General features: G+C 38.5%; 1 protein-coding gene across 1 annotated transcript; it reads left to right on the plus strand.

The window, feature by feature from the left end:
* The first annotated feature begins 22,104 nt into the window (after positions 1-22,104).
* On the plus strand, positions 22,105-23,043 carry LOC129674083 (olfactory receptor 4F3/4F16/4F29-like). The gene has a single exon (XM_055603976.1). The coding sequence runs from the start codon at positions 22,105-22,107 to the stop codon at positions 23,041-23,043; it is 939 nt and encodes a 312-aa protein (XP_055459951.1).
* The last annotated feature ends 4,038 nt before the right edge of the window (positions 23,044-27,081 follow it).

Consider the following 27,081-nt stretch of genomic DNA (forward strand, 5'->3'; position numbering starts at 1 on the left):
ACAGCAAGCCTATAGCCAACACCAAACTGAACGAAGAGAAACTGAAAGCAATCCCACTGAAATCAGGGACAAGACAAGGCTGCCCCCCCCTCCATATCTCTTCAACATAGTGCTGGAAGTCCTTGCTAGAGCAATAAGACAGTTGAAGGAGATCAAAGGGATACAAATTGGAAAGGAAGAAGTCAAATTATCACTATTTGCAGATGATAGGATAGTATACGTGAGTGACCCCAAAACTCTACCAGGGAAATCCTACAGCTGATAAACACCTTCAGCAAAGTGGCCTGATACAAAATTAACTCAAAAAAATCAGTAGCCCTCCTATATACAAAAGACAAAAGGGCTGAGAAAGAAATTAGAGAAACAACACCATTCACAATAGCCACAAATGACATAAAGTACCTTGGTGTAACCCTAACCAAGCAAGTCAAAGACTTGTATGAAAAAAATTTTAAGTCTCTGAAGAAAGAATTAGTGGAAGATATGAGAAGATGGAAAGATCTCCCATGCTCATGGCTTGGCAGGATTAACATAGTAAAAATGGCCATCTTACCAAAAGCAATCTGCAGATTTAATGCAATTCCCATCAAATTGCCAACACAATTCTTTACAGACCTGGAAAGAAAAATTCTCAACTTCGTATGGAATAAAAAGAAACCAAGAATTGCTAAAACAATCCTCTACAATAAAAGATCTTCTGGAGGTATCTCCATCCCTGATCTCAAGTTGTACTATAGAGCAATAGTTTTAAAAACTGCATGGTACTGGCAGAGAAACAGAATGGTGGATCAGTGGAATAGAAAAGAAGACCCAGAAATAAACCCACACACTTACGGACACCTGATTTTTGACAAAGATGCCAAAACCATACAATGGAAAAAAGATAGCATCTTCAACAAATGGTGCTGGTCCAACTGGATTTCCACATGTAGAAAAATGAAAATAGATCCATACTTATCACCCTGCACAAAACTGAAGTCCAAGTGGATCAAAGACCTCAACATAAAACCAGACACATTAAATCGGCTAGAAAAAAAGTGGGGAATACCCTAGAACTCATTGGTATAGGAGAAAACTTCCTGAACAGAACACCAACAGCACAGGCTCTAAGAGCAACAATCAATAAATGGGACCTCATGAAATTTAAAAGCTTCTGTAAAGCAAAGGACACCATCATCAAAACAAAGCGACTGCCTACAGATTGGGAAAGAATCATCACCATCCCTTTATCTGACAGAGAACTCATATCCGGTATATAAAAAGAACTACAGAAGCCGAAAAGCAGCAAACCATGTAATCCACTTAAAAAATGGGGAACAGCTAAAGAGAGAATTCTCTGTAGAGGAATATCGAATGGCAGAGAAGCACTTAAAGAAATGCTCAACCTCTTTAGCCATTAGGGAAATGCAAATCAAAACAACCCTGAGACTTCATCTTATACCCATCAGAATGGCCAAGATGAAAAACTCAAGGGACAACACATGCTGGAGAGGTTGTGGAGAAAGGGGAACCCTTCTCCATTGCTGGTGGGAATGTAAACTTGTACATCCACTCTGTACAAATCAATTTGGCGCTTTCTCAGACAACTAGGATTAGCGCTTCCTCAAGATCCAGCCATACCACTGCTACACATATATCCAAAAGAGGCTCAAGTACACAAAAAGGACATTTGCTCAACCATGTTTGTAGCAGCTTTATTTGTAAGAGCCAGAAGCTGGAAACAACCCAGATGCCCCTCAACTGAAGAATGGATGCAGAAATTGTGTTACATGTATACAATGGAATATTACTCATCAATGAAAAATAAGGAAATCATGAAATTTGCAGGTAAATGGTGGGACCTGGAAAGGATCATCCTGAGTGATTTGTCCCAGAAGCAAAAAGACACACATGGTATATACTCATATAGACATATAACATAGGACAAACATATACAAACATATATACTCATATAGACATATAACATAGGACAAACCCACTAAAATCTGTGCATCTAAAAAAACTAAGCAAGAGAGAGGACCCTAACTAAAATGCTTAATCCCCATCCTGAAAGGCAAAGAGGATGGACATTCGAAGAAGAAGAAAACAGGAAACAAAATAGGAACCTGTCACAGAGGGCCTCTGAAAGCCTCTGCCCTGCAGACTATCAAAGCAGATGCTGAGCCTGATGGCCAATTGTTGGGCAGAGTGAATGGAATTTTATGTAAGAAGTGGGGAATAGTAAGAGCTGGAGAGGACAGGAACTCCACAAGGAGAGCAACAGAACAAGATAATTTGAACACAGGGAACTTCCCAGAGACTCATACTCCAACCAAGGACTATTCATGGTAATAACCTAGAACCCCTGCACAGATGTAGCCCATGGCAGTTCAGTGTCCAAGTGGGTTACATAGTAATGGGAAGAGGGACTGCCTCTGACATAATCTGATTGGCCTGCTCTTTGATCACCTCCCCCTGAGGGGGGAGCAGCCTTACCAGGCCACAGAAGAGGACAATTCAGCCACTTTTGATGAGAACTGATAGACTAAGATCAGAAAGAAGGAGAGGAGAACCTCCCCTATCAATGGACTTGGGGAGGGGCATGCATGCAGAATGGGGAGGGAGGGTGGGATCTGGAGGGGAGGAGGGAGGGGCTTATGGGGAATACAAAATGAATAAAATGCAATTAATAAAAAATAATAAAAAAATTAAAAAAAAGGAATTGTGTTGGAAGTTTATAGGAACTGCATTGAATCTGTAGATGGCTTTTGGCGGGATGGCCATTTTTATTATTATTCTTATTTTTTATTTATTCATTTTATTTAATTTTTTTAAAATTTTATTTTTCTCATTAGTTACATTTTGTTAATTCTGTATTCCTCATTCCCTCCCCAGTCCCACCTTCCCTCCCTCATCTCCTCCCTGCCCCTTTCCAAGTCCACTGATAGGGGAGGACCTCCTCCCCTTTCATATGACTCTGTTTTGTCCGGTATTTTCAGGACTAGCTCCAAAGTCCTCCTCTGTGGCCTAACAGTACTGCTCCTCCGTTGGGAGGTGGGGAGGTCAAAGAACCAGTCATTGAGTTCCTGTTAGAAATAGTCCTTGTTCCCCTTACTATGGGAAACCAGTTGATTACTGAGCTATCATGGGTCACAATCGAGCAGAGGTTCTAGGTTTTATCCTCTCATGGTCTTTGGTTGAGTGTCCATCTCAGAAAAGACCCTGTGCCCAGATATGTTTGGTCCTTGTGGAGCTCCTATCCTTTCCACATCAAACTCCCCTTCTTTCATATGATTCCCTGCACTCTGCCGAGGGTTTGGTTATGAGTCTTATTATCTACTTTGAAACAGTGCTAGGTAGAGTCTTTCAGATGCCTTCTGCGGTAGACTCCTGTCATACGTTCAATGCATATTCCATTTGTCTTTCTAAATGAGGATTGATCATCATACCCCGTGTCCGCTTTCTTGATTATCTTCTTTAGGTGTATAGATTTCATTAAGTTTATCATATCTTTTAGCTGTATATAAGTGAGTATATTCCATGTTTGTCTTTCTCCTTCTGGGATACTTCACTCAGAATGATCTTTTCTAGATCCCACCATTTGCCTGCAAATTTCATGATTTCCTCTTTTTTGATTGCTGAGTAGTATTCCATTTTGTAAAAATACCACAATTTCTGTACCCATTCCTCCACTGATGGACATCTGGGTTGTTTCCAGGTTCTGGCTATTACAAATAAAGCTGCTGCAAACATGGTTGAGCAAATGTCCTTGTTGTGTACTTGAGCAAATTTTGGGTATATGCCTAGCAGCGGTATAGCTGGGTCTTGAGGAAGCACAATTCCTAGTTGTCTGAGAAAGCGCCAGATTGATTTCCAAAGTGGTTGTATCAGTTTACATTCCCACCAGCAATGGAGGAGGGTTCCCCTTTCTCCACAACCTCTCCAGCATGTGTTGTCCCTTGAGTTTTTCATCTTGGCCATTCTGATGTGTGTAAGGTGATATCTCAGGGTCGTTTTGATTTGCATTTCCCTGATGGCTAATGAGATTAAGATTTGGGAGGCCAAATCTTTTAGGGATTTTTTTGTATCCTCTTTAACTGTTTGAATCTCTATGACTATTTCTCTGAGAGATTTGTTGGTTTCCTCTTTATGTGCCTCAATTAACTGGATAATCATAGCTTTAAAATCATTTTCTTGTGTTTCTGCTGAGTTGGAGTGTCCAATAATTTTGGAGGTTGCCAGTGAAGTCATGATATCTTGATTTGCGTTGGTTGTGTTCTTTCGCCAACCTCTGGCCATTTGGTTATCCGTAGTGTTCACTGTCTGTTCCTGGATTCTGCAGGTCAGACTGGTTTTTCTCTGATATTTGGAGAATTCTTCAGGAAAATGGGTGAGGTCTAGTGGTTTCAGTGTGTGCGTTGGTTATTCAGCTATACCTGTAGAAGGAAAGTTCGCAGGCGCAGAAGGACAAATGCGGGGTAGCGTGTGTTTGGGCGTGTGCTTGTGGGTGTGTCCTAAGGGACAGGGTGTTGGTGAATGAAGAGGCCTTCAGTGTGTGAGAGGGGTGCCCTGCAGGCACTGAAGTTGATGCAGGCACTAAGGGATCGCAGGCACTAAGGGATCGCAAGCGCTGTTGAAGAATGCGCGCGCGTATTGATTTTACAAGTCTGCTGGTCTTTGGTGTCTATTCAGCTGGTTTTCTGCCACTGAGGGGTTGGATGGCCCATACAATCACTGGCTGGGCAGCCCTGTGTATTCTGTGCTGCCACTTGCAGACTTGGGGCCTGGGAAGTGTTGTACTGTGGATCTGAGTCTCTGTGGCTAGCACTGTATTGGGCGTACACTCTGGCGGGGTGGAGTTTCGGTGGTGCGTGAATGTGAGGTCTATCCAGCTACTAAAATCTTCAATTTCTTTCTTCCAAGACTTGATGTTCTTGTCATCCATGTCTTTCCCTTTCTTAGTTTGAGTTACACCAAGAAATTCTATATTATTTGTTGCTATTGTGAAGGGCGTTATTTTCTTCATTTCTTTCTCAGCCTTTTTGTCGCTTGTGTATAAAGGATGGCTACTGACTTTTCTGACTTAATATTGTATCCTGACACTTTGTTGAAGGTCTTTATCAGCCATGAGAGTTCTCTCTAGAATCTTGGGAGTCACTTATGTATACTATCATCTCATCTGTGAAAAGCAACACTTTGACTTTTCTATCCCCTTGATCTCATCATTTACTTGTCTTTTTGTTCTAGCTAGAATGTCAAGTACTATACTGAAGAGATATAGTGAGAGTGGGCAGCCTTCTGTTGTCCTTGATTTTAATGGGAATGCTTTAACTTTCTTTCCTTTTAACTTGATGTTGGCTGTTGGCTTGCTGTATTTTGCCTTTATTGTGCTTAGTTATGTGCTTTGAATCCCTGACCTCTTCTGACTTTAATCATGAAGGGGTGCTGGATTTTGTCAAAAGCTGTTTCAGCATCTAATGAGATAATCTAGTGTTTTTTCCTTTCAGTTTGTGTATATGGTGGATTATGTGGATGGATTTTTGTATGTTGAACCATCTCTGCACTCCTGGAATGAAACCTACTTGATCATGGGGGATGATAGTTTTGGTATGTTCCTGGATTCAGTTTGCAAGTATTTTATTGAGTATTTTTGCATCAATTTTCATAAGGGAGGTTGGTCTGAAATCCTCTTTCTTTGTTGGGTCTTTGTGTGGATTAGGTGTCAGAATGACTGTGGCCTCATAGAATGAGTTTGGCAATGTTCCTTCTGTTTCTATTTTGTGGAAAAGTTTGAGGAGTATTGGTATTAGTTCTTTTTTGAAAGTCTGGTAGAATTCTGTGCTAAAACCGTCTAGATCAGGGCTCTTTTTGGTTGGGAAGCTTTCATTAACATTGGTTGAAAGTTTATTTTATTAGCTCTTAGAAAAGCTACACCAGTTTGTTTCTTGTGTCTGTTTCATTGGATGAACTTTTTCCAGTCCTTTATTCTGAGGTAACTCTATTATTATTGTTGACGTAAATTTCTTGTATGCACTAGAATGATGGGTCCTGTTTATGCATCCATTCTGTTAGTGTGCATCTTTTTATTGGGGAGTTAAGACTACAGTTGTTGAGAGATATTTATGACCAGTTGTTGTTACTTCCTGTTATTTTGATGTTGTTGGTGGTAGAGTGTGTGTAGACTTCCTTTCTTTTGGTTTTGCAGCTGTGGGGTTATTTGTTTCCTGTGCTTTCTTGGCTGTAGTGAACCTCCTTAGGGTGGAGTTTTCTTTCTAGTAATTTCTTTAGCTCTCTTTTCTTTGTTTCCTTATCTACATACTTTATTTTATTTTTTATTATTAATTTTTATTTTTTATATTAATCACAGGTTATTTATTTTGTATCCCAGGTGTAGCCCCTTCTCTCATTCCCTCCCAATCCCACCCTCCCTTTCTCATCTCCTCCCTGCCCCTTTCCAAGTCCACTGCTAGGGGCGGTTCTCCTCTTCCATCTGACCCTAACTTATCAGGTATCTTCAGGACTGGCTGCCATGTTCTTCTCTGTGGCCTAGCAAGACTGTTCCTTCCTCGGGGGTGGGGGAGGTAAAGGAGCCAGTTGTTGAGTCCATGTCAGAAATAGTTCCTGTTCCTCTTACTTGGATAACCCACTTGGTTACTGAGCTATAATGGGCTACATCCGAGCAGGGGTTGTACGTTATATCCATACATGGTCCTTGGTTGGAGAAACAGTCTCATAGAGAGCACCCATGCCCTGATATATTTTGTCCTTGTGGAGCTCCTATCCTCTCCTGGTCATATTAACTGTCCTTTTTATCTTATGATTCCAGGCACTCTACAGAAGGTTTGTTTATGAGTCTCCACATCTTCTTCAATACACTGTTAGGTAGAGTTTTTCAGAGGCTCTCTGCAGTAGGCTTCTGTCCTGGTACTTGTTTTCTCCTACTTCCCCTGTCCATCACATTAGTTTTTCTAAGTGAGATTGATCATCTTACCCCGGGTCCTCTTGTTTATCTTCTTTAGGTGTGCAGATTTTAGTATATTTATCCTATCTTATATGACTATATAAGTGAGTATATACCATGTGTGTCTTTCTGCTCTTGGGATACCTCACTCAGGATGATCTTTTCTAGATTCCCCCATTTGCCTGCAAATTTCATGATTTCCTTGTTTTTAATTGCTGAGTAGAATTCCACTGTGTAAAAGTACCACAATTTCTGTATCCATTCCTTCATTGACAGACACCTGGTTTATTTCCAGGTTCTGGCTATTACGAATAAAGTTGCTTCAAACATGATTGAGCAAATGTCCTTGTTGGGTACTTGAGCATCTTTTGGATACATGCCTAGGAGTGGTATAGCTGGGTCTTGAGGAAGCACTATTCCTAATTGTCTGAGAAAGTGCCCGATTGATTTTCAAAGTAGTTGTACAAGTTTACATTCCCACCAGCAATGGAGGAGGGTTCCCTTTTCTCCACAACCTCTCCAGCATGTGTTGTCACTTGAGTTTTTAACCTTTGCCATTCTGATGGGTGTAAGGTGAAATCTCAGGGTCATTTTGATTTGCATCTCTCTGATAGCTAAGGACATTGAGCATTAGGTGTTTCCCTGCCATTCTATATTCTTATACAGGGAATTCTCTGTTTAGGTCCTTACCCCATTTTTTTTTTAATTGGATTGCTTGATTTATTGGTTTTTTTTTTAAACTTCTTTAGTTCTTTATATATTCTTGATATCAGCCCTCTGTCAGATATAGGGTTGGTGAAGATCCTTTCCCAATCTGTAGGCTGTCATTTTGTCCTGATGACTATGTCTTTTGCTTTACAGAAGCTTTTCAGTTTCAAGAGGTCCCATTTATTGATTGTTGCTCTTAGAGCCTGTGCTGTTGGTGTTCTGTTCAGGAAGTTGTCTCCTGTACCAATGAGTTCCAAGGTCTTCCCCACTTTTTCTTCTAACCGATTTAGTGTATCTGGTTTTATGTTGAGGTCTTTGATCCACTTGTACTTTCAGGGTGATAAATATGGATCTATTTTCATTTTTCTGCATGTAGATATTTAGTTGGATCAGCATCATTTGTTGAAGATGCTATCTTTTTTTTTTTCCCATCGAATGGTTTTGGCTTTTTTGTTGAAAATTAAGTATTCATAGGTGTGTGGGTTTATTTCTGGGTCTTGTATTTGGTTCCATTGATCCACTATTCTGTTTCTATGCCAATATCATGCAGTTTTAATTACTATTCCTCTGTAGTACAGCTTGAGATTGGGGAGATACCTCCAGATGATCTGTTGTTGTATAGGATCATTTTGAAAATTCTGGGGTTTTGTTTCTCCATATGAAGTTGAGAATTTTTCTTTCAAGGTCTGTAAAGAACTGTATTGATATTTTTATGGGAATCGTGCTGAATCTGTAGATTGCTTTTGGCAGAATGGCCATTTTTACTATGTTAATCCTATTGTCCCCTGAGCATGGGAGATCTTTCCATCTTCTGATATCTTCCTTAATTTATTTCTTTAGAGACTTGAATTTTTTTCAAACAGGTCTTTCACCTGCACATTATGTTATTAGTGGCTACCGTGAAGGGTGTTGTTTCCCTGATTTCTTTCTTGGCCCTTTTGTCTTTGGTATACAGGAGGGCTTCTGACTTTTTTGAGTTCATTTTGTATCTAGCCACTTGTCTGAAGGTGATTATCAGCTGAAGGAGTTCTCTGGTTGAATTGTTTGGGTCACTCATGTACACTATCATATCATCTGCAAATAGTGCTACTTTGACCTCTTCCTTTCTGATTTGTATCCCGTTGATCTCCTTTACTTGTCTTATTGCTCTAGCTAGGACTTCGAGAACAGTGGTGAAGAGATATGGAGAGAGTGGGCAGGCTTGCCTTGTCTCTGATTTCAGTGCGATTGATTCAAGTTTCTCTCCATTGAGTTTGATGTTGCATATAGGCTTGCTGTATATTGCCTTTACTATGTTTAGGTATGTGCCTTGTATTCCTTATCTCTCCAAGACTTTAAACATGAATGGATATTGGACTTTGTCAAATGCTTTTTTGGCATTTAAGGAGATGATCATGTGATTTTTCTCCTTCATTTTGTTTATATGATGTATTACATTGATGGATTTTCGTATACCGAACCATGCTTGCATGCCTGGGATGAAGCCTACTTGGTCATGGTGGATGATATCTTTGTTGTGTTCTTGTATTCGATTTGCAAGTATTTTATTGAGTATTTTTGCATCAATGTTCATAAGAGAGATAGGTCTGAATTTCTCTTTTTTTGTTGGGTCTTTCTGTGGCTTAGGTATCAGGGTGGCTTCATAGAATGAGTTTGATAAAGTTCCTTCTGTTTCTATTTTGTTCAATAGTTTGGAGAGAATAGGAATTAGCAATTCTTTGAAGGTCTGGTAGAATTCTGCGCTGAAACCATCTGGCCCAGGGCTTTTTTTGGAAGAAAGACTGTTGATAGTTGTTTCGATTTCCTGGGGGGGGGGATATAAGGATATTCAGTCTTTCTCCCTGATCTTGATTTAATTTTGGTAGATGGAATCCATCAGGAAAATTGTTCATTTCTTTTAGATTTTCAAATTTTTGGGCATGTAGGCTTTTGTAGTATTACCTAATGATTGTTTGGATTTCCTCAGTGTCTGTAGTTATGTCCCCCTTTTCATTTCTGTTTTTGCTGATTTGGATAGTTTCTCTCTGCTTATTTGTTAGTTTGGCTAATGGTTTGTCTATCTTGTTGATTTTCTCAAAGAACCAGCTCTTGGTTTTATTGATTCTTTGAATAGTTTTATTTGTTTGTAAATGATTGATTTCAGCCCTAAATTTGATTATTCTCAGCTGTCTGTTCCTCTTGGGTGTATCTGCTTCTTTTTTTTCTAGTTGCTTGTATTTATGCAAAAATAAGTAGTAAGACAAAAGGTAGATTATTGAATCTACTCAACTAAGAGTTTTATAGGATTTGCATATTGATGCAAAAATAAGTAATAAGACAAAAGGTAGATTATTAAATCTACTCATCTTAAGGTTTCATTTGTTGTTCTCAAAGTTAATTTTAACTCTGGTATAAGATTTTGCATACTGAGGCAAAAATAAGTATATTGATACAATTTCAAGGTTAATTCCAATACTTTTAAACAGCTATCAAAAACTGGTTATGATATTAGGTAATGCAAGTTAATTGCTAGTTATTCAACTCATAGTGATATCAGACACTAGTCTAATTTATCACAGGAGCTTACATTCTAGGTTTAACAGAAAGATATGATTTTGTAGACAGATTGATTACATAAAGATAGGTAGTCTTCAAAAACTTCAGTGACCTACAGAATATGGCATTTAAAGTGTCTTTACTATTTTAAAGATTCTTTGACAACGAGACAGGTCATCTCCTGGCAGCACCCTGCTTACCTCAAAGAAGATAATGGGCATCAAAGAACCTCCACATGGAGATGGCTTCAAATGTGGCAACCAAGGCACTCAGGTAAAGAAAATACTCTCGAATCACAACAGACAAAATCTACCTAAAATGGAGAAGCTTAACTGCAGGATAAATCGACTGCTGAACTCTGCCAAGACAGGGTAAGCAAGTCCTAAATAGTTCCTGTTTCACATAATATGTCTGTCAAATATTCTGAGCCAGAAGGCTAAAGATGATGCTCCAACATTATAGAGAGTTATGGGTGATTGTTCAGGCAGCAAACTGTCTCTGTCAAATTTTTATTTTTTGGAAGCTGTTAACATGCATTTCCTATTTACTCTAATAACCAATTTTATTACTTCTCAAGTCTCTGATAGGGTTGAAGATCAAATAGTCATAGTGCCACAATTAAACTTAAGTTGTTTAGAAGTCAAGAAATCCTTTCATATAGGTAATAGATGCTGAGACTTATGGCCAACTGTTGGGCAGAGTGCATGGAATCTTATGAAAGAAGTAGGAAATAGTAAGATCTGGAGAGGACAGGAACTCCATAATGAGAGCAACAGAACCAGAAAATTTGAACAGAGGGGTCTTCCCAGAGAGTCAAACTCCAACCAAGTACCAGGCATGGAGATAACCTAGAACCCCTGCACAGATGTAGCCCATGGCAGTTCAGTGTCCAAGTTGGTTCCATAGTAATGAGAAGAGGGACTGCCTCTGACACAAACTGATGGGCCTCCTCTTTGATCACCTTCCCCTGAGGGGGGAGCAGCCTTACCAGGCCAGAGAAGATGACAATTCAGCCATTCCTGATGAGATCTGATAGACTAAGATCAGAAGGAAGGAGAGGAGGACCTCCCCTATCAGTGGACTTGGGGAGGGGCATGCATGAAGAATGGGGTGGGAAGGTGAGATTAGGAGGGGAGGAGGGGGGCTTATGGGGGGATATAAAGTGAATAAAGTGTAATTAATAAAAGTTTAAAAAAGAACATCAAAGAAAAAATTTCCACAAAGTTCAAAGTGGACTTTGGAAGGAGAGAGCTGATCCCCAAAAGTAATTACTAAAATTCAGTTTTCTGCATGTATGGGGGAATATACTTAGCACACAGGATGCTGAGGCAGGAGGACCATGCTTTGAGACTGGCAGGACTGCATACAGTGTTCAAGCCAACCCAGGGCTAAACAGTGAGAAAGAAAAGCTATTTCACAACTATAAAACTAAGTGATACTAGGTGGCCTGAAGTATTTTTAAAATGTGGACATATAACTTTGTAATAAATATCAGTCAACACACACACAAAATAGTTAATTTAGGTATAGAACTTTAAACTTGTCAAGATAGATAGAATAATCAGATACTTTCTCCTAAGTTGCTAAATACATATAGACTGGACATTGCACATGTAGATTTTACCTAACAGTTTTCATAATTTCATAATTATTATTGTATTAAAAGAAAAGAAGCCTTATCAGTCTTCGGTCATAAATGAAAAAGGGGGAACTGAGGTAGCCATTCTATTGGACCTGAGATGGTCACATGCGTTGAAGTCATGCTGACTTGTTATTCTTGTTTTCAGCAGACACCTCCTATTTTGCTTGGTTAAGCCTCCTGTTTTTCTTGGTTAAGCCTCCTGTTTTGCTCAGTTAAGCCTCCTGTTTTGCCTAGTTAAGCCTCCTGTTTTGCTTAGTTACGTTTCCTGTTTTGCTTGGATATGTTTATTTGGAAACCTGCATAAGTGGCTTACTTTGTAATAAAGATGACACCTTGATCAGAGCACTGTCATGCTGTCACTTCTTCATGTTCTCTGTCTCTTTTAATTCCCAGACCCTTGTGCAGGTGGTTACTATTGGTGGTAGCAGGTGACTACACTGAAATTATCGCATGCACTAGTGATGATCACATGTGCAAATCCTCTGAGTATGTCAGTGGCCTACAGGCTACTGGTAATCTTCTCTAACTGAACTCCAGGAGTTATTTGCCTAAACTCTGCTGGTAGCTCCACAGAGCTAGGGCTTCCTTGTCCCAAGAAACCCTCTGTTTCCCACAGTGGATGTGTGGGTGGGAGGGATCTGATATCTAGCTACTAGCTTAGAAGTTCCCTGGATCTGGGGCTCTGCAAGCACTTAGGGGCATACTCACTCTCTCGCAGGTCAAATCGTAAAGCACAGGGGTTCCTCCTGTTTTCTACTGGCAGAATTGGACATGTTGAGCCAAATGTGCCCTCAGACAGCTCAGTGGTGTTGCAGCCACTGTACCTGGGAATCCAGTTGCGACTGCAGAACTGGAGTGTCTAGGTGCCTGCTGGAAGACTTGTGTAGCCATTACCATAGCTTGATGCTTGGTGCCCCTGGGCAGTTTTGCAAGTCCGCCGGACTTTGGTGAATGCACAGCCACTGAGGGACTGAGCAGCTTGTACAGTCAGGCTCTGTGGAGTTGGTAAGGCCAGCCACTCGCAGGAGCAGGTGTAGGACTCAGTCAGGATTATACCACGGATCTCAGGCTAGGGACGTGGGTTGAAAGGGTTAGGCTAACTTTGTAACCTATATATCTTCTAAAGCCTATAGTTTTGAGTCCAGGTTAAGCTAAAGCCTCTTAGTACCTTTCCAGAGAATGGAGGACAGATATAAAAAAATCAAGCAAGCAATGACCTTCACTCAGCAAAAAGAATGACCAGACCCTTGTCTTCAAGATAGTGTTTCTTAGCAACAAACCCAGATAGCCTTAATCCTTCTTCTGAGTAGCTTCTGACCTCCAGCCAAATCTTCAAGGATGAGCTAACCACCCCACGTTCAATTGCAGCTGCATCCACACTTGGCAGGACTGGCCAAGCTTGAGCACCTAAGACTAACCAATTATCTTACTTTATAGCTTCCTCATCCAATCCTAAATTGCCAAAACTGCAACTTCAAATTTCCCACAATTTTTCTTTTAAAAAAAACCTAAGCCTTTGTCCCCCAGGGCCACTCTTTGCTGACCGGCAGGGGTGACTCTGTTGCGGCAATGGTTAAATTAAACCTCTTGCTTTTGCAATGAGTTGTGTGGTCTGTGAGAGTTTCTAGGAAGGGCGCGATCTTAAACTCCTGAGCTGTGAGACCCCAGGTCTTACAGGGTGATGCTGGCTGCTGAGGCTGAGGGGCTAGTATGCCCGCCTCTGCTGTCTCGGTTCTCAGGCAGCAAGATCTGTGCCACTGGTGCTGTGGCTAGGCTCCTCTGAGGAAGAGGGAGGCCCATAGAAGGAAAGTGCCCCTCTTCATTCACAGAGAAGTCTGCCTCTGACCTGAATCAAAAAGTTCACTGCTCCTGTGGTGTCCCCCTTCTTCAGGGAGCCACAGTGTCAATATTCCGATTTCAGTTGCCCCTCTACTCACCAATTTTGTAGTTTCAAATCCTCTGCCTTTCAGAAACAGTGCGCTCTGATGGCTGCCATCTTGGATCATCTACATACTTTTTAAACTTGGTTTGGTCATAGAATATCTTATTTTCTTCATCTATGGTGTTTGAAAGTTTTGCTGGGTATAGTAGTCTGGGGTGATATCTATGCTCTTATAGTGTCTGCATGACATCTGATCAGGACCTTCTGGGTTTCATAGTCTCTGTTGAGAAGTCAGGTGCAATTCTGATAGGTTTGCTTTTATATGTGACTTGACCCTTTTCCCTTGCAGCTTTTAGTATACTGTCTTTGTTTGTACATTTAGTGTTTTGTTCCAATCTATTTGGTGTTCTGTAGGCTTCTGGTATGTTTATAGACATTTCTTTCTTTAGCTTGGTGAAGTTTTCTTCTATTATTTTGTTGAAAATAATTTCTGGGCCTTGGAGTTTGGAGTCTTCTTTGTATATTTCTATTTATTCTTAAATTTGGTCTTTCCACATTGTCCCAGATTTCCTGGATGTTTTGTGTCATGGACTTTTTAGATTTAACATTTTCTTTGACTGAAGTATCAATTTCTTCAATTGTGTCTTCTATCCCTGAGATTCTCTCTGCTATCTCTTCTATTCTGTTATTGATGCTTGTGTCTGTAGTTCCTATTCTCTTCCCTAAGTTTTCCATCTCCAGGATTGCCTCAAATTGTGTTTTCTTTATTCCTTTATTTCCATTTTTAGGTCCTAGACAGTTTTATTTATTTCCTTCTCTTGTTTGGTTGTAATTTCTTGTATTTCATTAAGGGATTTACTCAGTTCCTTCACTTGTTTGGTTGTATTTTCCTGTGTTTCCTTAAGGGGCTATAGCTGGGATACAAAGTGAATAGACTGTATTAATAATAATAATTATAAGAAGATGAAGAAAAGAAAAAAATAGTTTTTTCATTAAAAGAAATGACCTAAGCAAGTTCTTGAAGAAAGACTTTATTTGGAATTGTAGTTACAGAGAAATAAATGTTCATGATGACAGAGTAGAGGGCACAGTGACTGGAACTAAGAACTTAACATCCTTTACTGTAAGCACAAAACAGAGAGAACACTGGGAATAGTGCAAGGTTTTGAACCAGCAGAGCCCACTCCAGTAACATACTTCTACCAGTTAAGACATACTTCAGGATAAACCTACTAAAATCTGTACACCTAAAGAAACTAATTAAGAGGGAGGACTCTTGCTAAAATGCTCAATTCCTATCTAGAAAGGCAAAGAGGATGGATATCAGAAGAAGGAGAAAAGAGGGAACAAGTCAGGAGCCTGACACAGAGGACCTCTGAAAAGCTCTGCCCTGCAGACTATCAATGTAGATGCTGAGACTTATGGGCAACCTTTGGGCAGAGTGCAGGGAATCTTAGGAAAGAAGTGGGAAACAGTAAGATCTGGAGAGGACAGGAACTCCACAAGGAGAGCAACAGAACAAAAATATCTGAGCACAGGGGTCTTTCCTGAGACTGCTATTCCAACCAAGGACTATGCATTGAGATAATCTAGAACCCCTGCACAGATATAGCCCATGGCAGTTCAGTATTCAAATGGGCTCCATTGTAATAGGAACATGGACTGTCTCTGACATGAACTGATTGGCCTGCTCTTTAATTACCTCACCCTGAGGGGATAGCAGCATTACCAGGCCACAGAAGAAGACACTGCAACCTCTCCTGATGAGATCTAATTGACTAGGATCAGAAGGAAGGAAAAGAAGTCCTCCCCTATCAGTGGACTTGGGGAGGGGCTTGCATGCAGAGGGTGGAAGAAGGGAGGGATTGGGACTGGAGGAGGGAGGGAACCACGGGGGTGGGGGATACAAAGTGAATAAAATGTAATTAATAAAACAAAACAAAAAACAAAACAAAAGACATACTTCAGAAGTAGCCCATGGCAGCTCAGTATCCAAGCTGGTTCCCTCATAAGGGAAATGAGGACTGTTTCTGACATGAACTCAGTAGCAGACTCTTTGACCTTCCCCCCACCCATGAGGGAGGAGCAGCCTTGCTAAACCACAGAGGAGGAAATTGCAGCCAGTCCTGATGAGACCTGATAAGCTAGGGTCAGATGTAAGTGGAAGAGGACCTCTCTTATCAGTTGAATTAGAGATTGGCAGGGAAGAGATGAGGGAGTGAGGGAGGGGTTAGGAGGGAATGAGGGACAGGCTACAGCTGAGATACAAAGTAAATAAATTGTAATTAATATAAAAAATAAAAATTTAATAAAAAAGACATATGTCTTAAACCTACCAAAACAGTGCCACCAGCAAGGGACCAAATATTCAAATATTTAAGCGTATGGGGGATATTATTATTCCAATGACCACAGATTGTATTCTACTGCAAAGATATTTGTATATTTATCTTTATTGATGTTCTAGTCACAATATCTAGAAAATAGAATAAGCTGCAGATCAACTGATGAATAGATAATAAAAATGTGATATATATACACACAATCAAATGTATTCACCCTCAAAATGATAAAATTATGAATTATGAAGTTAAAATTTTTTATAATAGGTGTTTTTTTTTTGTTTTTGTTTTTTTTTTTTTGTAGAGGAGGGTTTTTTTAGAGGTAAAGATTAAATTCTCAGGAGTTAGATCTTTCCTTCCCCAAACAGGTTCCAGCGATTGAACTCAGGTCATCAGGCTTGATGGTAAGTGCCTTTATCTATTGAGCCAATGCCCCAGCATATTTCTAACCCATTGATTATAGCTAATTTTGAGAAATATTTACTTCTAGTAAAGCATAATTGCCATGAATAATTATCAATTATTATATTCCAGTAGCTTAATGAGATCAATGAGACTTTTATTTCCTTCTTTCTCTGTATTATCTGAGTTTCAGAGTTCTTTGTCCACACTGACCAAAACAAATATTTCTCTAGAGAAAAATCCTGTAGCCATGAGCTTCTTCAAAGCTATTGTGTTTCTGTAGTGTGTCTTGGTCAGTGGCCTCTTGAGGTGTATATTATTAGCTTTATATATTCCTAATGGAAGGCTCAGTGTGGAACTTTACGAGAGAGGACACAGGGAAACCTGATTCTGACAAGATGTTGTATTCATTCAGGTAAAGTGGAGGGGTGGAAATAAACTTAACAGTGCTTGAGCTGATTATTCTAAGGTACTAGTTTGTGATTGGTATTGCTCTGGACATGAGTTGAATTCTAAAGTACTGGAGGAAGTCAAGAGCAAAATAGAGAGTAGTCAGGAAAAGGAACATATTCACTAGCATGGGAGAAAAACTGTAACAATAACCAATGTATAATGTATAAATTGTATTTGGAAAAGATCAAGGAGGAGTATAAGGAAGAGTTTGGAGGGAGGAGAGGGAAGGGAGAATTGACGTAATTATAATCTCAAAAAAGTTTATTGAAATAATGTAAAGAGACTGACTGTCTTTGAGTTAGGACCACATTATTCATAGAAGAATGTAAATAGTACTAGAAAAGGCCAAAGAACTTTCTCATAATTTATATGAAACTTACGCATCAATCAATTGTTCTATGCTAGACATAGCAAAATGAAGATACAATCTGCTACATGACAAATAAGAAAAAAATAGTTTGAAAATGTACAAATAAAAAGAAAAAAGTTGTGTTTTCTATTAAGTTTTCAAAAAATACGTGATATGTGGATAAACTTATCATTTTCTGTAAAATAAAAGCCAACGTATTAGATGTATTTGAATTTACAAGGTTAAAGTGTCTCATGTAACCTTGAGTAGACGATAATTTTTAACATGGCGAATGCACAAAGTGGTGAAAGCAGACTTTCCTATGTAATGTCATTTCATCATGATGGGGTAATTTCAGAACACCATAATACCTGAAGGAGCCAGAAGTTACATTTATTTTTCTTGTTTTATTCTACACTATATAAATAATGTTGATATTAATTTTTTCTAAACTGTAAGTATAATGGAGAAAGGTTAAGTAGGGATAGTAAAATGTGAGAAAGAGAATCAATAATACAAAAGTATTGCAAAGCTATTTTTACAGGTTTAATCATAATTTTTGACTTTTAAAATTTTCATATATTTATTCTTCATCAAGTCTTCAGATTTAATAATTTTACTTTTTTTTTTAGTTTGCTCTGCTGTTTCAGAACTCTGTTCACACTATTTTGTTAAACTGTCCAGTCACATATATGCTTTTTAATAGATCAAGAGAATTTTTTTATCAAATACGTATTCATCCATATTTTAAAGATTTTGATTTTAGGGGTTGGGATGGGTAGATAAAAATACAGCTGAAAGATTAAACATTATAAATATGTATCTAATTAAGAAGGGTTTAATGAATTATATTATAAATGAGTAGTAAACAGGGATCAGCTGCACTCAGTTTATATCTGAAATTTCATTTACTAGTCAGGTAATAAATATGGACATTAAAATATATTATGAAATAAGAAGGAGTTAATATATTTTGAAACTGTATTCTTGATGCATTCTGCCAACAGACATTCACTTTTTAAATTAATTTATGTTGTGTGTTAGGCATTATTATAGTCAAGTGAAAGGAAGTAATATAACATTTTTTTGAAGACAAACACATTTGGAATACTTACTTATTGAGTGTATTGTTATAATATTTGTTTTATCCTGAAAAATATAAAATCAGCATTTCAGTTTATTCAATAAATGAATAATACCAAGTTTCAGATATTGAAGTATGTAGCCTGATATTAAGTTGTCAGTAGCTAAAGTATGGTATTAATCTTGTTTTATTTTTTTTAAATAGGAAGCCATGTCCTGTCTACTGTCCTATGTTAATTCTTTAAATAAAATAAAACCTTACAATATAATGTGATAAACTAATTTGTAGAAGTATGAGCATATAGTTAGTACTACATGATGTCATATTGTAGAAGATTCAGGTCATTTGGAATAACTAGGAAAGTGATTCATATCACCCTCAGTACTTCAAGGACTGATACTCTTCAAGAATGCAAATTCAGATAGTTAATTTTGTCACGATATCAATTGCAAAAGAAATTTCTTGACATGATTTTTGTACCTGACATGATGTAACCTGGCAATGGACTGTTTCAGAGAATGTAAATATGTATAAATCTACTTGTTTGGGGAGTTAGTCTCATGTCCAGTTAACTAATGAATAATTTTATTATTATTATTTATTATAGTTTATTCACTTTGTATTCCAGCTGAAGCCCCTCCCTTGTCTCCTCCCAATCCCAACCTTCCTCCCTCCCTCTTTTCCCTCTATGCCCCTACCCTAGTTCACTGGTAGGGGTGGTCCTTCTCTTCTCCCCTTCTATCTGACCCTAGCCTATTATCAGGACTGGGTGCACTGTCTTCCTCTGTGGCCTGGCAAGGTTGCATCCTCCAGGGGGATGTGATCAGAGAGCCTGCTACTGAGTTCATGCCAGGGATAGCCCCTGTACCCCTTAATAGGGACCCTAATAAGATACTCAATAGGGACCTCACTTGGAGACTGAGTCTATGAGCTACATCTGAGCAGGGGTTTTATGTCCTCTCCTTGCCTTCATGGTAAGGCGAAATGTTTCACAAACTTTTGGAAAATATTTGGGTTAAATGTTTTCCAGAGATGAGAAGTTAAAAATAAGGGGCTACATTCCTGAATAATGTCTGTCGTCTTTGCCATGGTCTCCAAGCTGAAAAACAGTGAATTGTTTTTTATTTTGTAATTGAAACCAAAATATATTACTCTTCAAATGAAAGTGTATTACTCTTCAAATGAAAGTATAAAGAATTTGGGGATGTGATCAGAGAGCCAGCCACTGAGTTCATGTCAGAGACAGCCCCAGTTCTCATTACTAGGGTACTCACTTGGATATTGAGCTGCCATGGGCTACATCTGAGCAGGGGTTCTAGGATATCTCCATGAATGGATATATGCCTAGGAGTGGTATAGCCGTTACCTGATGAAGCTCTATTCCTGATTGAGAAAGCACCAGATTTATTTTCATAGTGGTTGTACAAGTTTACATTCCCACCAGCAGTGGAGGAGGGTTCTCCGTTCTTCACATCCTTTCCAGCATGTGTTGTCACTTGAATTTTTGATCTTGCCCATTCTGATGGGTGTTGGATAAAATCTCAGGGTCGTTTTGATTTGCATTTCCCTGATGACTAAGGACGTTGAGCATTTCTTTAAGTGTTTCTCTGCCATTTGATATTTTTCTGTTGAGCATACTCTGTTTAGCTCTGAGCAGTATTTTAATATTGGATTACTTGATTTTTGCTGTTTAATTTCTTGAGTTATTTATATAGTCTGGATATTAAAAAATAAAAATATATAGGGTCAGATATATGGTTGGTGAAGATTCTTACCCAGTCTGTAGGCTGTCATTTTATTCTGATGATAGTGTCCTTTGCTTAACAGAAGCTTTTCAGTTTCATGAGGTGCCATTTATTGATAATTGCTCTTAGAGCCTGTGCTGTTGGTGTTCTGTTCAGGAAGTTATCTCCTGTGCCAATGAGTTCAAGGTTCTTCCCCACTTTTTCTTCTAACAGGGTTAGTGTGTCTGGTTTTATATTGAGGTCTTTGATCCACTTGGACTTTAGTTTTGTGCAGGGTGAGAAGTATGGATTTATTTGAATTTTTCTACATGTAGACATCCAGTTAGACCATCACCATTTGTTGAAGATGCTAACTTTTTTCCATTGTATGGTTTTGGCATCTTTGTCAAGATCAGGTGTCCATAGGTGTGTGTATTTATTTCATGGTCTTCTATTCGATGCCATTGATCCACCAGTTGGTTTCCATGACAGTACCATGTGCAGTTTTTAGTATTGTTGCTTTATGGTACAGCTTGAGATCAGGGATGGAGATACCTCCAGTAGATCTTTTATTGTAAAGCTAATTAACATAATGGCCACCCATACTTACTTGGAATATGAATATTGAAGTTCTACACATACTAATTTTTATGGAAGTACTACCTCGTTTTTAATATGGTTACCTTGTTATGCTATGAATCTCCAAAATCTCCCCATACTCTATAATTGTGTATTTTCCCCTTTCGACAAATATCTTCAGTTTCACCTTTCTACCCCATCTTGCTCATGGCCCACAGTCATACTTTCTAATTCTGTTAATGCAGTATCTTTAAGGTTCACTCTGACTGAGATATTTCAGTATTTGATGTCCTGTGTTCCTTTAATTCCATTTAGCACAATAATTTCAAGGCTCCTTTATGTTAAGAGAAAAATAGGATTCCTTTTATCTGAAGGGGGCAAAGAATAGGCTAAGTGTGTGTGTGTGTGTGTGTGTGTGTGTGTGTGATATCCACTCATCTATCATTTAACAAATCTTACAGATCTTAGTCATTATTTGTGAATGTTATTTCTTCTGTATATACCTTCTTCAAATTAGAATTGATAAATCTCATGGCATTTCTAGATTTAAATTAAAAGTTATTTTATTATTATTTTTGTGTGTCTATATGATTGTAGTATATGAGTATGGTCTATGTACACTTGATGTGTGTGTATGTACGTGCGTGCATGCATGTGTATATGTGTGTATGAGTGTGTGTCTTGGGTCCTGCTCTCTGATTCTCCACTTTATTCCTTTGAGACAGGGTCTCATGCTGAGCCTTGATCTAGTCTGAAACTCCACAAGCTCAAGTAATCCTTCTGTCTCCACCTCTCTCAACAGTGTGTGTACAGACACACACAGCCACATTCCTGTTTGGATGCAGGGATCTGAGCATAGGTCCTCTTGACCATAGAGCAAAGGCTTTTGCTAATCAGGCCATCTCTTTACCCCGACTCTTCTAATTTTTAATTTTTTTCTTTTTCTCTATTTTTTATTTTCCAGCACACAACTTCTACAACTTCTTTATCACTTGTGGTGCTGAAGATCAAACATAGGGCCTTGCTCATCTGTAGTTTTAATTCATTGGGCTACAAAGACAGTGTATATTTTTAATTTTTGAAGTATCCCAAAGAATATTTTGTCTTCCTGAATATATTAACTTATATTTATGTCAATACTTTACAAGGATATTTTAAAAATACAACCAAAGTTGTTATATTTAAATTTTTTTAACATTTTTGAAATCAACATACAATTAAGTCATTTTTCTTTTTTTCCTGTCTCAAGGCTTCCTTTTCTTGTAATTTTTGGAAAGTGTGAGATATTTCACTGCTTGAAATTATGATACTTTGATGACTTATTCTCAGCACTTGTATATGTATATATGTGTATATGTATATATATGCAGGAATTTATATTATAAATTATGACTTATAGTTTCTCTTGTTTCCTTCTTCAGGTAGCACTACCGCACTACCAAAAAAAAAAAAAAAAAAAAAGCAATGGAAAAAGTGAATCACTCTGTGGTATCAGAGTTTGTGTTTCTGGGACTCACCAACTCCTGGAGTATTCAGCTATTGCTTTTTGTGTTTTCCTCCATCTTTTATGTAGGAAGCATGATGGGAAACTGCCTCATTGTGTTCACTGTGGCATCTGACTCTAACCTACACTCTCCCATGTACTTTCTGTTGGCAAACCTCTCCTTCATTGACTTAGGTGTTTCTTCTGTTATTTCTTCAAAGATGATTTATGACTTATTCAGAAAACACAAAGTCATCTCCTTTAGAGGTTGTGTCACTCAAATCTTCTTCATCCATGTTATTGGTGGTGTGGAGATGGTGCTTCTCATAGCCATGGCTTTTGACAGATATGTGGCCATAAGTAAGCCTCTCCATTACCTGACCATTATGAGCCCAAGGATTTGCATCTTGTTTTCAGTGATAGCCTGGGTGGTTGGCCTTATGCATTCTTTGGTTCAACTGGCTTTTGTAATAAACTTACCTTTCTGTGGACCCAATGTGTTGGACAGCTTCTACTGTGACCTTCCCCGGTTTATCAAACTTGCCTGCATAGACACTTACCAACTGGAATTTATGGTCACAGCCAACAGTGGGTTTATATCTTTGGGCTCTTTCTTCATACTTATCATTTCCTATATTATCATCATAATCACTGTGCAAAAACACTCTTCAAGTGGCTCCCTTAAAACCCTGTCCACACTTTCAGCTCATGTTACTGTGGTGGTCTTATTCTTTGGTCCTTTGATATTTTTCTATACCTGGCCCTTTCCTTCTACACACTTGGATAAATATCTGATCATATTTGATGCAGTTATTACTCCTGTTCTGAATCCTGTGATCTACACATTCAGAAACCAAGAAATGAAGATTTCAATGAAGAGAGTATGCAGACAACTAATGAGATATAGGAAAACTTCTTAAATAGATGTACTGTGGACTGTCTTCAATCAATGTAGAAGCTTATTCTTTGTCAACCTCAAAATCGTTTTTGCATATATATGTATATATTTAATATATAGAAACTATATATACATATTTTTCATCTGCTTAGGCAGGAAGAACAATCTCTCCTGAAAACAGAGAACTACATGTATTTATAAAGCAAAGATTATAATAATTCTTAACCTACATTCCTAAGGAATGATGCTTATTTGGAGTAACTGACACATTAAGATCTTTAGAATAAGGAAAGTTTGTCTGTCCTTTAACATTCAGTTTATATTTTTAGAATTTCATACATGAATATTGTGTTCAAATACTTTCCATTCCTCTGTGTCTCTACTCCAACTCATCTCTGGCCTATTCCATTCTTTCTCTTATTTGTGGCTTCTATAGTTATTATAGTCACACTCATATGCACACACGTATATGACCATATATATATGTGTGTGTGTGTGTGATATATATATATATATATATATATATATATATATATATATATATATATTTCATGCTAAACACATTTAATGTTGCTCATATGTATGTATGTTTAGGGATAATAGGATAAGCTTAGGATGGATAACCTATCAAAGTATAAGTTGTCTCACATGCAAGAATTTCTGGATGTATTTTGGTGCACTTATAAAGGCTTTTTGAAGTGAATCGTTTGTCTCCTGTAGTTTGTTGACATTACCCATTTAGAAATTTTTTTTAAATGCTCTTCTTATTTTGTATTAATTAGTATTATTATTTACAATTTATCCATTTTATACCCCGGTTGTAGGCCCCTCCCTCAACTCCTCCCTCTGTTTTCATCCCTTATGCCCCTCCCCTAGTCCACTGATAGGGAAAGTCCTCCTCCTCTACTCTCTGACCTCAGCCTATCAGGTTGCATCAGGATTACCTGGATCTTCTTCCTCTGTGGGCTGCCTAGGCCACCCCACATGGAGAATTGATCAAGGAGCAGACATCCAAGTTCATGTCAGAGATTCTTCTCCTCTTACTAGGGAACTCACATGGAGACTGAGCTGTCTATGGACTACATCTGAGCAGGAGGTCAGGGCTATAATGGATGCATATTTTGTGTATAAGATTTGAAAGAAATTTTGTAATACTAGCAAGGAACTTAAGAAATGTTTTTTTTTGTTGTTGTTTGAATAACATTATTCTATTCAAATAAATCAATTTTATTCATTTTTTTCTTATTACTTCCTCTTTTCTTAGTGTTTCCATGTTAAAGTAAAACTGAAGAAAATATGTGTGCTCTTTGAGACGAGGAATTGAAGTAACACTTGTGTTCATGTTGGTTGTATACTAGGTACTAAGGTGTTGCATGTGTTGCCACCAGCACTCAGGCATACCCTGGTGGTATGGGAGTGAAACCATCTCAAAGTTTTTCTTCCTTTTTATAGATGTCAACATTCAGTTCTTCCAGGTCCCAGTCATTTGCAAGTTTATCACCACTGTGATGGTTGTCACAAGATGAGCCACCCTCTGCACCATCAAACTTGGTGCACGGAGACAGACACTCTGTGAGTGTGTCCTTGATGTTTACTACAGGACTTTGTCATTTCCTTAACACTGGTTCATTGGCCTGAGATGCAGGATGCGGCTCACTGAGATTAGACTTACCCTGTGCTGTGGAATGACTTCCTTATCGTGTAAAGTCTTGTTCACATAGTATTCATAGGTTGGTTCTACTGTACTGAGAAGTCTGTGGGTGAGCAGTGCCAGCCCTATCATTTGTGCATTAAAATCATACCCTATGCACATTAGTGTTATTCATACAATCATGTGTCTACCCACAGGAAACCTTTATGTAAGCTGAAATGTAATAATGAACTCACAACATGGAACTAACTAGTTTACCCACGCTTTTCATTTCTTGTAAGCCAGTGTCTTGAAACTTGGAATAGATTGATAGGTGGAGTTACAATGCTTTTGCGGGGCACTCCATTTGGGCTGAGGTGTGCCCCTTCAATGTGCTTGCCATAGAAGCAGCTGTGATAACAGCTCCCAGTTATTCACTGTGTTTTGTAGTTATAGATTTTATCTGTGGCTTAGAAATAGACTGGTTGATCAATGGAATTGAATCAAAGACCCAGAAATAAACCCAAATACTTATCATCACTTGATTTTTTTTTTTTGAAAAAAGACAGCACCTTCAAAAAATTTTGGTGCTGGATGTTTACATGTATAAAAATGCAAATTGATTCATAATTATCTTCCTACACAAAATTCAAGTCTAAGTGGACCAAAGACCTCAATGTAACACTAGATACACTACATCTATTAGAAGAGAAAGTAGGTAAGAACCTTGAACTCATTGGCATAGGAGACAGCTTCTTGAATAGAACACCTAGCTAAAGCTCTAAGATCTATAATTAATAAATAGGACTTCCTGGAACTGAAAGCTTTTGTAAGGCATAGGACACTGTCAATAGAACAAAAAGACAATTTACAGGTTAGAAAAAGATCTTCACCAATCCTACATCTGACAAAGGGCTAACATCTAAACTATATAATGAACTCAAGATATCAAGCACCAATAAAAATAACACAGTTGAAAAATGGGGCACATAACTATCCAGAATTCCCAGAAGAAGAATCTCAAATGACTGAGAAGTACTTAAAGAAATGCTCAACTTCACTAGTTATCAGGGAAATAAATGTCAAAATGATTCTGAGATTCCATCACACAGCAGTCAAAATGGCTAAGATCAAAATCTCAAGTAAGAGCACATGCTGATGAAGGGTGTAGAGAAAGGGAAACACTCCTCCATTGCTTTTATGAGTGTAAACTTGTACAACTACTTTGGAAATCAGTCTGTTGCTTTCTTAAAAAACTGGGAATAACTTTACCTCAAGACACCTAGCTAAACCCCTCCTGGGTATATTCCCAAAAGGCACTATGTTCATAGAAGCTGTATTCATAATAGCTAGAATCTAGAAAGGACTTAGATGTCCCTCACCTGAAGAATGGATAAAGAAACGGTGGCACATTTACACAACGGAATACTACTCAATTATTAAAAACAAAGTAATCATGAAATTTTCAGGCAAATTGATGGAACTAGAAAAGATCATCCTGAGTGAGGTAAACCAGACCCAGAAGGACACACATGGTATATACTCACTTATAAGTGAAATTTAGCCATGTAGTACAAGATAAGCATACTACGAGGCATAGACCCAAAGACAATAAGTAATAAGGAGACCCAAGTAAGGCTGTATAAATCTCACTCTGAAAAAAGATAGAATAGACAGAGATAATGGCTGAAGAGAGGAAACAAGGTAGGAGAGGGGACACAGAGAGTTAAGAGGGTGGAGATCAGACCTGGGAGAGCAAGGGCAATAGGACAGAAGGCATGTAGAGAAAAGAGAAACTAAGGGTGGGGACATCTCTGTGACAAGCTGGAGACCTAAGTCAAGGTAGGCTCCTAGAAGGATATGAGGGAAATTCAAACACAGACTCCTAGTAGACCATAGAGGCAGAAGACAACATCTTCTAACTAGACTAATCCAGTAAAGGGCAGGGAACACCAACCCACACACAAAACTTTGACCCAAAATTTACCCTGCTTGCAAAACGTGCAGGAATAAAGGTAGAGCAGATAGAGCAGAGATTGACAGAATGCCTAACATATCCTGGCACAACCAAAGACCTACCCTCTCAGAGAGTGCCAACCCCTGACACTCTGATACTCTGCTAAGCTTACAGACAGTATCTTGTCTGAGTTGTCCTTTGTGAGGCTCTATCCAGCAGTGCCTTAAAACAGGTGTTGTCATTCACAGTCAAACATTGGTTGATGAGTAGGGAATCTTGGGAAATAGTGGGAGGAAGGAGAAAAAGACCTGGAAATGATGACAGCTCCACAAGAAAAACAGCAGTGCCAACTATCCGGGGTCCAGAGGGGTTTGCTGAGACTGATGCATCAACCAAGGACCATGCATGAACTGGACCTAGGCCCCTTACAAAGATGTAGAAGACAGGCAGTTTAGGCTTCAAGTGGGTACTAT

Source organism: Psammomys obesus, unplaced genomic scaffold, assembly GCF_907164565.1.
Source record: "Psammomys obesus unplaced genomic scaffold, mPsaObe1.curated_primary_1811, whole genome shotgun sequence".
Lineage (NCBI taxonomy): Eukaryota > Metazoa > Chordata > Mammalia > Rodentia > Muridae > Psammomys > Psammomys obesus.

What these genes read in the sequence shown, in the direction of transcription:
- LOC129674083 (XM_055603976.1), top strand. Translation starts at nt 22,105, where the DNA reads ATGGAAAAAGTGAATCACTCTGTGGTATCAGAGTTTGTGTTTCTGGGA.